Source organism: Theropithecus gelada, chromosome 19 (genome assembly GCF_003255815.1).
Source record: "Theropithecus gelada isolate Dixy chromosome 19, Tgel_1.0, whole genome shotgun sequence".
Classification (NCBI taxonomy): Eukaryota; Metazoa; Chordata; class Mammalia; order Primates; family Cercopithecidae; genus Theropithecus; species Theropithecus gelada.
Genome location: NC_037687.1, coordinates 38,813,692 through 38,823,387, shown reverse-complemented (window position 1 = coordinate 38,823,387; position 9,696 = coordinate 38,813,692). Strand labels below are relative to the sequence as shown.

The window sequence follows — 9,696 nt, the reverse complement described above, 5'->3', positions numbered from 1 at the left end:
GCAGGAGAAGGGAGGATCAGACTAGGGGTGCTGGCAAGGGGCAGGTAGAAGAGACATCAGGAGGTCAAACAGATAGGACTTTATGATGCACCATAGGGATACCAGTACCCAAACAGAGGTGGCCAAGAGCAGAGGGATAGATGCCCAGCCTCCTCCTCACAGACGTCCAGACATGCAGAGCCCTCCACATGCCAAACACACAGGGCAGAGAAATGGAGGTGCAGCAGAGCCGATACGTAGGCAGCAGGTCTGCAACAACCAGGATACACAATCCCACCAGAAGGACAGAGCAGTGGAATGATCAGGGCTCGCTGCAGCCTCGATCTCTTGGACTCAAGTGTTCCTCTCACTCCAGCCTCCCTAGTAGCTGGGACCACACGCACATGCCATGATATCCAGTTAAGTTTTAATTTTTATTTATTTATTTATTTATTTTAATTTTTTATTTATTTTATTTTTTTATTTTTTTATTTTTATTTTTTTTGAGACGGAGTCTTGCTCTGTCACCCAAGCTGGAGTGCAGTGGCCAGATCTCCGCTCACTGCAAGCTCCGCCTCCCGGGTTCACGCCATTCTCCTGCCTCAGCCTCCCGAGTAGCTGGGACTACAGGCGCCCGCCACCTCGCCCGGCTAGGTTTTTTTTTGTATTTTTTAGTAGAGAGGGGGTTTTACCATGTTAGCCAGGATGGTCTCGATCTCCTGACCTCGTGATCCGCCCATCTCGGCCTCCCAAAGTGCTGGGATTACAGGCTTGAGCCACCGCGCCTGGCCTCAAGTTTTAATTTTTAAACTTCTTATAGAGATGGGGGTCTCGCTGCATTGACCAGTCTGGTCTCAAACTCCTGGGCTTAAGTGATCCTCCCACCTTGGCCTCCCAAAGTGCTGAGATTACAGGAGTGAGTTACTGCCGGCCAACAACTATTCTTATTCCCATTTTACAGATGGACAAACTGAGGCTCAGGAGGCCAGTCACTTGCCAGTAGCCCACAGTTAGTGGTAGCACTGGGATTCCAACTTGGGTCCCCTTCCGTGTCGCCTGTATATTGGTGTCTCATTTAGGCGTCCACGCAGGTTTTGGCGTGTCTGAAGATCTGTGTCTCCCTAAGTAAGTGCCCCCATGGACGCCCACCCAGTAGTGTCCTCCTGTCTCTGAGGTTTCTCCAGGAATTGAGCTCCTGGCCCGGCTTGTCTGTGTGTCTGTGGGCCAGCAGCATGCCCCTGCCCGTCTGGGTCTCTCTGCGTGTCTCTGCTTGTCCTAGCCTCTGCGTGTCAATGACGTCTAAGAGTGTGTGTGTGTGTGTGTGTCCTTGTCCGAGGAGCCGTGAGAGTGAGGGGGAGTGAAGGGCCAAGGAGGCCTGGCTGGGGCTGGGCTGGGGGTGGAGGCGGGGAGAGGGGCGTCACGGCCTGAGCTGAGAGGGGAGTGGAGTTCTGGAGGAATGTTTACCAGACACAGAGCCCAGAGGGACAGCGCCCAGAGCCCGGATAGAGAGACACGGCCTCACTGGCCCAGGACTGGGGGCACAGCCACCAGGGTCCCCTTCCCCCTCCTCAGCTCCCTCCCTGGCCCCTTTAAGAAAGGGCTGATCCTCTCCTCTCTTGAGTTAACCCTTGACTGTCCAGGTGGCCCCTGGGCTCTGGCCCTGGTGGGCGGAGGCAAAGGGGGAGCCAGGGGCGGAGAAAGGGTTTGCCCAAGTCTGGGAGTGAGAGAAAGAGGCAGGGGTGCTGAGAAGGCGGCTGCTGAGCAGAGCCGGTGGTGGCGAGGGCCTCCCCTGCCACTGTGCCAGGCAGGCAGTGCCAAATCCAGAGAGCCCGGAGCTGGGGGGAGGGCCGGGGACAGCCCGGCCCTGCCCCCTCCCCTGCTGGGAGCCCAACAACTTCTGAGGAAAGTTTGGCACCCATGGCGTGGCGGTGCCCCAGGATGGGCAGGGTCCCGCTGGCCTGGTGCTTGGCGCTGTGCGGCTGGGTGTGCATGGCCCCCAGGGGTGAGTGATGGGGGCTCCTTGGGGCAGGGACCCCCTCGGAGGGGCTGGGGCAGGGGTAGGAGGTGGGGGATGATGGCAGGTGTGGGGGGGGCTGGGCTGGCTTAGGGAGTTTCCCTGGGACCACAGAAAAGGAACTTCAAGAGAAGGAGACAGATTCAGAGACACCAAGTGCAGCAGAGGGAGAGAAAGACAGAGAGAGGAACTGAAGGGCAGGGGGTACGGAAGAGAGGACCCAGAGAGACAGACAGACAAGGAGAAGCTGAGGGCAGGGGTGGGGGCTGGACCTGAGAAGGGGGCCATGGGAAGAGGGGCTGAGCTGGGGGTTGCCGAGAAGGAAGAAATCTTTCCCAAGTGGACCGAGTCAGGCGGCGGGATGAGGAGGGCTCTGGAGCCCTGGGGGAAAAGCCTTCTCCCTGCCAACACCCCCCTCCAACTTGTCCCTACCCCACCAGTCCACGCCATCTCTGGGGAGGAGGCTCTCACTTTGTCTCTCTGTCTCTGCCTCCAGCTCTGCTATCTCTGTGGGTCTCTGTTTCTCTCACAGTCTCTGCCTCTCTCTCTCCCCGCTCTCTAAGTCTCTCTGTCTTCTCAGCCTCCCTCTGTGACTGTATCCCCCCTCCGCGCCCACCTTGTCTTCTCTCTTGAGGGCTGTTTCTTCATTTTTTTCTGTCACTCCTTGTATCTCTGCTCCTTCTGTCTCATCTCCCCTGCTTGACTTTCTTTGGCTTCTCACTCCTCCGCCACCCTTATCTCTCTCCTCCACCACCCTTATCTCCCTCCCCCGACCCCTGATTCTTCCCCTCCATCCACCAGCACCAGCATGATCTGTTAAGTCTCTAGAGACCTAAGAGAGGACGGAGGGGGCAGGGGCTGGCCCTGCCAGGCAGTGCAGGGCGTGGGAGGCTGCCAGATCCCGAGCCTCCTTCCCGATGGGATGGACGCTGGATCCCAGTCCCCTGGGAGGACTCCCATCCTCCCCTCAGAGCCTCCGCCCTCCACCCCGCTCTGAGGTCACTCTGCAACTATGTGGGCCTAAGGGCCTGGCAGGGTCCTGGCGGCCGGTGGGCAGGCAGGGACAGGGTGGAACTGAGGGCCAGAAGGAGCTGGGGGGTTCCTAAGCTAACTCTTCCCATCACCCCTGCAGGCACACAGGCTGAAGAAAGTCCTTTCGTGGGTAACCCAGGGAATATCACAGGTGCCCGGGGACTCACAGGCACCCTTCGGTGTCAGCTCCAGGTTCAGGGAGAGCCCCCCGAGGTACACTGGCTTCGGGACGGACAGATCCTGGAGCTCGCGGACAGCACCCAGACCCAGGTGCCCCTGGGTGAAGATGAGCAGGATGACTGGATAGTGGTCAGCCAGCTCAGGTGTGTGGCCATATCCCCAAATCCCACCCTCACCTCCGTCACGCAGGGGACAGAAAGCCCACCTGGGTGGGAACCCCAGCTCGACCACTTGTCAGCTGTGCGGCTTGGAGTGTGTGATGGAACCTCTAGGTTTCGTTTTCCTCTTCTGCAAAATGAGTTAATAATAGGAGCTACTTCGTGGTTGTCACGAGCTTCCAGGCTGGACACCCTCTTTCCGTTCTGACAGACCCCCTCCCAGTGTCCAACTCTGACCCGAACCTCTCTGTCTCTCCTCTTGCCCTGTCAGAATCGCCTCCCTACAGCTTTCCGATGCGGGACAGTACCAGTGTTTGGTGTTTCTGGGACATCAGAACTTCGTATCCCAGCCTGGCTACGTAGGGCTGGAGGGTGAGCTCTGGGGTCAGGGGTCCTGAGGGGTCAGAGGATGTGTGGCACTCACAGGTTGCGGGAAGTCAGGAATCCTGAGGGGTCAAAGGGTGCTGGAGGATTTGGGATGACCGTAGGTGACATACAGTAAGAATGTCAGAGTTTTGGGGGGTCAAGAAGCTGGGAGTCCATATAAGTTACGGGGCCAAGGCTGGGGGAATTATATGCTTTGGGTGAAAAGACTTCTTGGGGGTGGTTGGATGTCCTAGGCATGAGACACGATCAGGTCACAGGACGCCATTCTGGGCATCAGATAAGGCATCAGAGGCACGCAACGTACCCCTCTCCCCACGATCCCAGCGGTGTCATTTTTCTCATCTGTAGAGTGAGATGAGGATGAGCTGTCAGACATTCTGGAAGAGAGACATGAGGAGCTCAGCTATCTTGGGGGGTCTGACATGGGAGGAATCATATATTGGAGTCACGTGTGTTGGGTATGGCTCAGGTGCCCTCGGGGGATCAGATACAGGCAGGTCAATGACCCTGCAGGGTGAGTTTGCTGCCCAAAGCCTACAGCATCCTAGTGTGGGTCAGACATCTTGGGGGCTCAGAGGGACCCCAGCCTCTACCACTGCCCACCCCCACAGGCTTGCCTTACTTCCTGGAGGAGCCTGAGGACAGGACTGTGGCCGCCAACACCCCCTTCAACCTGAGCTGCCAAGCCCAGGGACCCCCAGAGCCCGTGGACCTACTCTGGCTCCAGGATGCTGTCCCCCTGGCCACAGCTCCAGGTCATGGTCCCCAGCGCAACCTGCATGTTCCAGGTGAGTCCGGGGATGTGGGTCAGCTCTGCACAGGGGGCCGGGCAGGGCTGGAGTCAGGAGCAAGAGAGCATTGCTACCTCTGCGTGGGTGTCTGACTGTCCTTCTGTCCCTCACTGTCTGTCTCTCTGTTTCTCCCTCTGAGTTTGTCTCTGCCTCTCTGTCTCTACTTACCTTGTTTCTCTCCGAATGCCTTTTTCGGTCTTTCTGTCTCTCGGTGTGTGTGTCCTTCTGTCTCTCTCTGTATGTGTCTCTTTCTCTGTCTCTCTGCTTCTCTCTCCCTCCATTCACCCTAGCCTCTCTCTGAATAGAATTCTTTGTCCTGGGTTCCCTCTGAGCTGTTCCATGGCCTGAGTGTGTGTGGGCCTGGTGCCCCTTTGTCAGCCCTTGACCCAAGCAGGGCACCAGAATCAACTGTGCCCTCCTCTCTTCCGCCTCCCTCCACAACCAGCCCACCTCCTGCCCTAACAAGCCCTGCTGACCTCGGTCAAAGGGAGGATGTCCAGCCCAGTCCCCACTGGGGAAACTGAACCCAAAGAAGAGAGAACAGGAAGAAAGTGGGAGACAGAGGCCGGGCGCGGTGGCTCAATCCTGTAATCCCAGCACTTTGGGAGGCCTAGGCGGGCAGATCACGAGGTCAGGAGATCAAGACCATCCTGGCTAACATGGTGAAACCCCGTCTCTACTAAAAATACAAAAAAATTAGCCAGGCGTGGTGACAGGTGCCTGTAGTCCCAGCTACTTGGGAGGCTGAGGCAGGAGAATGGTGTGAACCCAGGAGGCGGAGCTTGCAGTGAGCCCAGATCTCGCCACTGCACTCCAGCCTGGGTGACAGAGCAAGACTCCGTCTCAAAATAAAACAAAACAAAAAAAAGTGGGAGACAGAGAGAGACAGAAAGACACTGGAAGGGACAGGCCACAGTGACCCAAGTTGTACATAGACAGGACAGGGAAGCCGGGCATGGTGGCTCACGCCTGTAATTCCAGCACTTTGGGAGGCTGAGGCAGGTGGATCACTTGAGGCCAGGAGTTTGAAACCAGCCTGGCCAACATGGTAAAACCCCGTCTTTACCAAAAATACAAAAATCAGCCAGGCGTGGTGACAGGCATCTGTAGTCCCAGCTACTTGGGAGGCTGAGGCAGGAGAATTGCTTGAACCCAAGAGGTGGAGGTTGCAGTGAGCCAAGATCGTACCACTGTGCTCCAGCCTGGGTGACAGAGCAAGACTCTGTCTCAAAACAAAAAACCAAACAAAACAAAAGACAGGACAGGGAAGTTTGAGTGACAGAAACCCTCTCCTTCTTGGTGACCATTCCCTTCTGCACCATGCAGACAAGGCAGGACAGAGCTCAGGGTTGCACAGTGGTCAGAGGCATCACTGGGGGACCCTGGACTCAGGGGGTTCTCCCTACTGAAGGAGGAAAGACTGAGGAGCAGATGGCAGAGGCTCCACAGAGGAAGGAGGCTACAGCCTTGAGGGCATCAGCTTCCCACACTCCCAACCTGCTGCCTCTCTCTGCTGGAATGAGGAGGGGCCTCCTGGCTGGGGGTCTCCAGGGTGGAGGGAGGAGCTCACATTCTTAGCATTCCTGGGACCCTGAGTTGCAAGGAAGACCTGGTGAGCATGCTGACCCCAGAGGAGTGACTCAGGCCCATGGCTCGAGTGCCTGAGTAGGGACCAGGGTTGGGGATGGGGCATGAGTCAGCCTGGCAGGTCCCATAAGAAGGGGAGGGAAGGGAGAGGAATGAGGGCTGCACAGGTGTGAGGGTCTGTGCATGTCTGTGTGGTGTGGTGGGGTGTCTGGATATCCGTGTGTTCTGGATCTGAGTGTTAGTGTATCCGTCAGCACAACCTCTGTGTGAGGGTGTGCCTTGGTGAGGGTGGGCTTCTGTGGATGTCCTGTGTGTGGTATGTGTGTGTGTGTGTGTGTGTGTGTGTGACTAAGTATATTTCCTTCAACTTGGGTTCTGTCCCAGTGTGTGTTTGGATCTTCATAGTATGTCTCTCTCTATACGTTTCTTAGGGGTTGCCCGTGTATGGGTGTCTGTGTATGTGTGCATGACTGAGTATACCAGTGTCAGCCTGTGTCTGTCCCTCTTTTTTGTGTTTGTGTGTTCACAGCTGAGACTCACTGTATGAAAGTAAAGTGTGCATGGAGGGTAGTGGGTTTGGGGCTATGCTGCACACCTCTCTGTATGCAGGTGGTAGTGTCAGCCCACAGGTGTGCAGCTATGGGTGTGAGCGTGTCCTAGTGAGAGCTTCTGTTCCCTTGCAGAATCAGCATGTGTCCATGGATAACTTGTGTTTCTTACCAGCATTTTTTTTTTCCCTTATTTTTTTTCAAGACAAGCTCTCGCTATGTAACCCAGGCTGGAGTGCAGTACTGTGATCATGGCTCACTGTAGCCTCCACCTCCTGGGCTCAAGCAATCCTCCTACCTCAGCACCCACCCACCCCTCAAGCAGCTGGGACTACAGGCATGCGCCACCATACCTGGATAATTTTTATATTTTTTGGTAGAGACGGGGTCTTGTCATGTTACCCCAGCTGGTCTTGAACTCCTGGCCTCAAGTAATCCCCCCACCTCGGCCTCCCAAAGTGTTGGGATTTACAGGCGTGAGCCACTGCACTCAACCCTCAGCCTCTTACCAGCTTTGTGTGTGTGTCCATAGATGTCTCTGTGGCATGTGTATATATGTCACAGGGTAAGGCACGTTGGTGTATGACTGTCGTCACAGATCTGTGTGTGTGTGTGCAACAGCCCTCTCTGCTTCTCTCTGGTCTCCCTGTGTGTGCACTGGCCCCTGCTGCCTCTGAGTACATGACCCAAGGATGCTTACCAGCCAGCGTATACATGTGTGTCTGTGTCAATCTATGTGTCCATGGCAGTGTCTCCATCCTTGTGTCTGCATCAGGCCTGCGCATCTACGAAACTGTGTTTCTTTGTTTTTTGTTTTTTGGTTTTTTTTTTTTTTTTTTTTGAGACAGAGTCGCACTCTGTCACCCATGCTGGAGTGCAGTGACACGAGCTTGGCTTACTGTAACTTCCGCCTCCCGGGTTCAAGCAATTCTCCTGCCTCAGCCTCCTGAGTAGCTGGGATTACAGGCACGCCCAGCTTATTTTTGTATTTTTAGTAGAGACAGGGTTTCACCCTGTTGGCCAGACTAGTCTCGAACTTCTGACCTCAAGTGATCCACCGGCCTCGGCCTTCCAAAGTACTGGGATTACAGGCGTGAGCCACCGCACCCAGCGCAAATGTGTTTTTGTATCAGTCTGTGTCTCGGTGAACATGAAACCTGGGTGCATCCAGCTCCATCTTATGGCATAGATAAAGGCTGTGTATTGGTACGTATCAGTGTGTCTGTGTCTGAGCAGGTCACCATAACCCTTCATTGTGTCCTGGTGTGCATCTGTCCACCTCAACTCCATGTATGCTGTTGTGTGGTGTGTGTCTCTCAATATACAGGGACATTTAGTTTTGTGTGTGTGTTGGCATCAGCCTAGATGTATATTGCGCTGCTAGGTGTTTGTAATCAATCTGTACACATGCGACTGTGTGTTGATGTGTTTGTCCCACGTTGGCTTGTATGCATACATGTCTCTTTATGAACGTACATCAGTGTCAGTCCGTGTGTATATGTGTGAGTCACGGTGTTTTTGTGTCACTGTGTTTGTGACATCAGCCCTTGCATATCTGTGTGCTGTTAACTTACCAAGTGCTGCGTTTTCTGTGCTAATAACAGCCCCTGTGTGTTTAAGTGTGAGTCATTGTGAGTGTGTTGGGGGGGTTGCTGTGTGAAGGAATTTTGTCCGTTTGTGTGCTTCTGTCCCTCTATCTGACTCAGGGCGTGCCCCTCCTCCTTCCATCCCTCTCATTCTCTGGAAAAGCTGGGGCGGAGAGCAGGGGTTGGGGGGGGATGGTCAGGACATCTGGAAAGCACATCTGGAGTCGGCCTGCTCCTGTCCTCCTGCGGTAAAGCAAGAGAATTCTGGAAGGGAAGGGGTCCCAGTTCCTCCTGTCCCCTTCACTCAAGGTGCGGCCGTTGGGGCCTGGGAAGGGGTATCCCGGCTCTGGCTCCGCGCCCCTGAAGCCGGCCGGAAGCGCTGGGGTGGGGAGGTGCCCCCGGTGACTCACGCGGGGGCAGGAATGCTGCGGTCGGAACGGGACCCGGCTCCAGAACCCACCTCCCGCCCCAGGGCTTCTCCGGCCGGAGGCGCCAGCTCCCGCGCGCTGACCCTGGCGGGGCCCCACGTGCCAGGTGGCTGGACCCGACCCAGGCTCCCCGCCCCCTCTCGGGCCTCCAGCCCGGGACTGTACTGTTTCTCCTCCTGGCGGCGCGGGGGCTGCGGGCGCGGGGCCTTCGGGGTGCGGGGGCTGTGGGAGCGGGCACCTGACCTTGGCTGGGAACGGCCACCTAGGAAGCGGCGACTGAGGAGCTCCCCTACCCACCCGCTTCCGGCCTCTGCAGACTTTGCCCCATTCCACTCCCTCCGCTGATGGAGAAAAGGAAACTTTGTGTCTGCGGATGGAGAGCCTCCCTTGCGAACGCGGTGGGAACACAGGCATACACGCACGGAGGAAACACGAGAGACACGCACACAGATACTCAACATACGCACATACATGCCATCCACAGATACACGCAGGATCACAAACATACCGTCTCAGAAACACAGACGCAGATGCACAGGCACACGCGTAAACAACACGGAGAACTGCAGTTGCACTTACAAGACCTGGTCCCGGGTCCAGGCACGGAGTGGCTCAGCCTGCAGTTCCAACAGTTTGGGAGGCCGAGGCGGGAGGATCGCTTGGGGCCAGAAGTTTGAGAAAAGTCTGGGCAACATAGTGAGACTCCCCTCTTCTCTACAAAAAAATTTAAAAGTTAGCGAAGTGTGGTGGCCTCCTGTAGTCCCAGCCACTCGGGAGGATGAGACAGGAGAATCGCTTGAGCCCTGAAAATCAAGGCTGCAGTGAGCCGTGATTGTGCCACTGCACTCCAGCCTGGGTGACAGAGCAAGACCCTCTCTCAAAAAACAAAACGATCAATAAGCCGGGCGCGGTGGCTCAAGCCTGTAATCCCAGCACTTTGGGAGGCCGAGACGGGCGGATCACGAGGTCAGGAGATCGAGACCATCCTGGCTAACACGGTGAAACC

The 9,696-nt window shown here is 56.1% G+C and overlaps 1 protein-coding gene across 4 annotated transcripts in view; it reads left to right on the top strand.

Moving 5' to 3' along the window:
• The first annotated feature begins 1,451 nt into the window (after positions 1–1,451).
• Positions 1,452–9,696, top strand: part of AXL (AXL receptor tyrosine kinase) — a 45,452-nt gene continuing 37,207 nt past the window's right edge. For 2 of the 4 annotated variants that reach the window (XM_025366289.1, XM_025366288.1), the window contains exons 1-4: positions 1,700–1,981; positions 3,126–3,348; positions 3,635–3,735; positions 4,362–4,538. In XM_025366289.1, coding sequence (XP_025222074.1) covers positions 1,897–1,981; positions 3,126–3,348; positions 3,635–3,735; positions 4,362–4,538 — 586 coding nt within the window. In that variant the 5' untranslated portion in view covers positions 1,700–1,896. Of the gene's footprint in view, positions 1,982–3,125; positions 3,349–3,634; positions 3,736–4,361; positions 4,539–9,228; positions 9,387–9,696 lie in introns of those variants that run through there. The other 2 variants (XM_025366287.1, XM_025366290.1) reach the window with 2 other exon arrangements.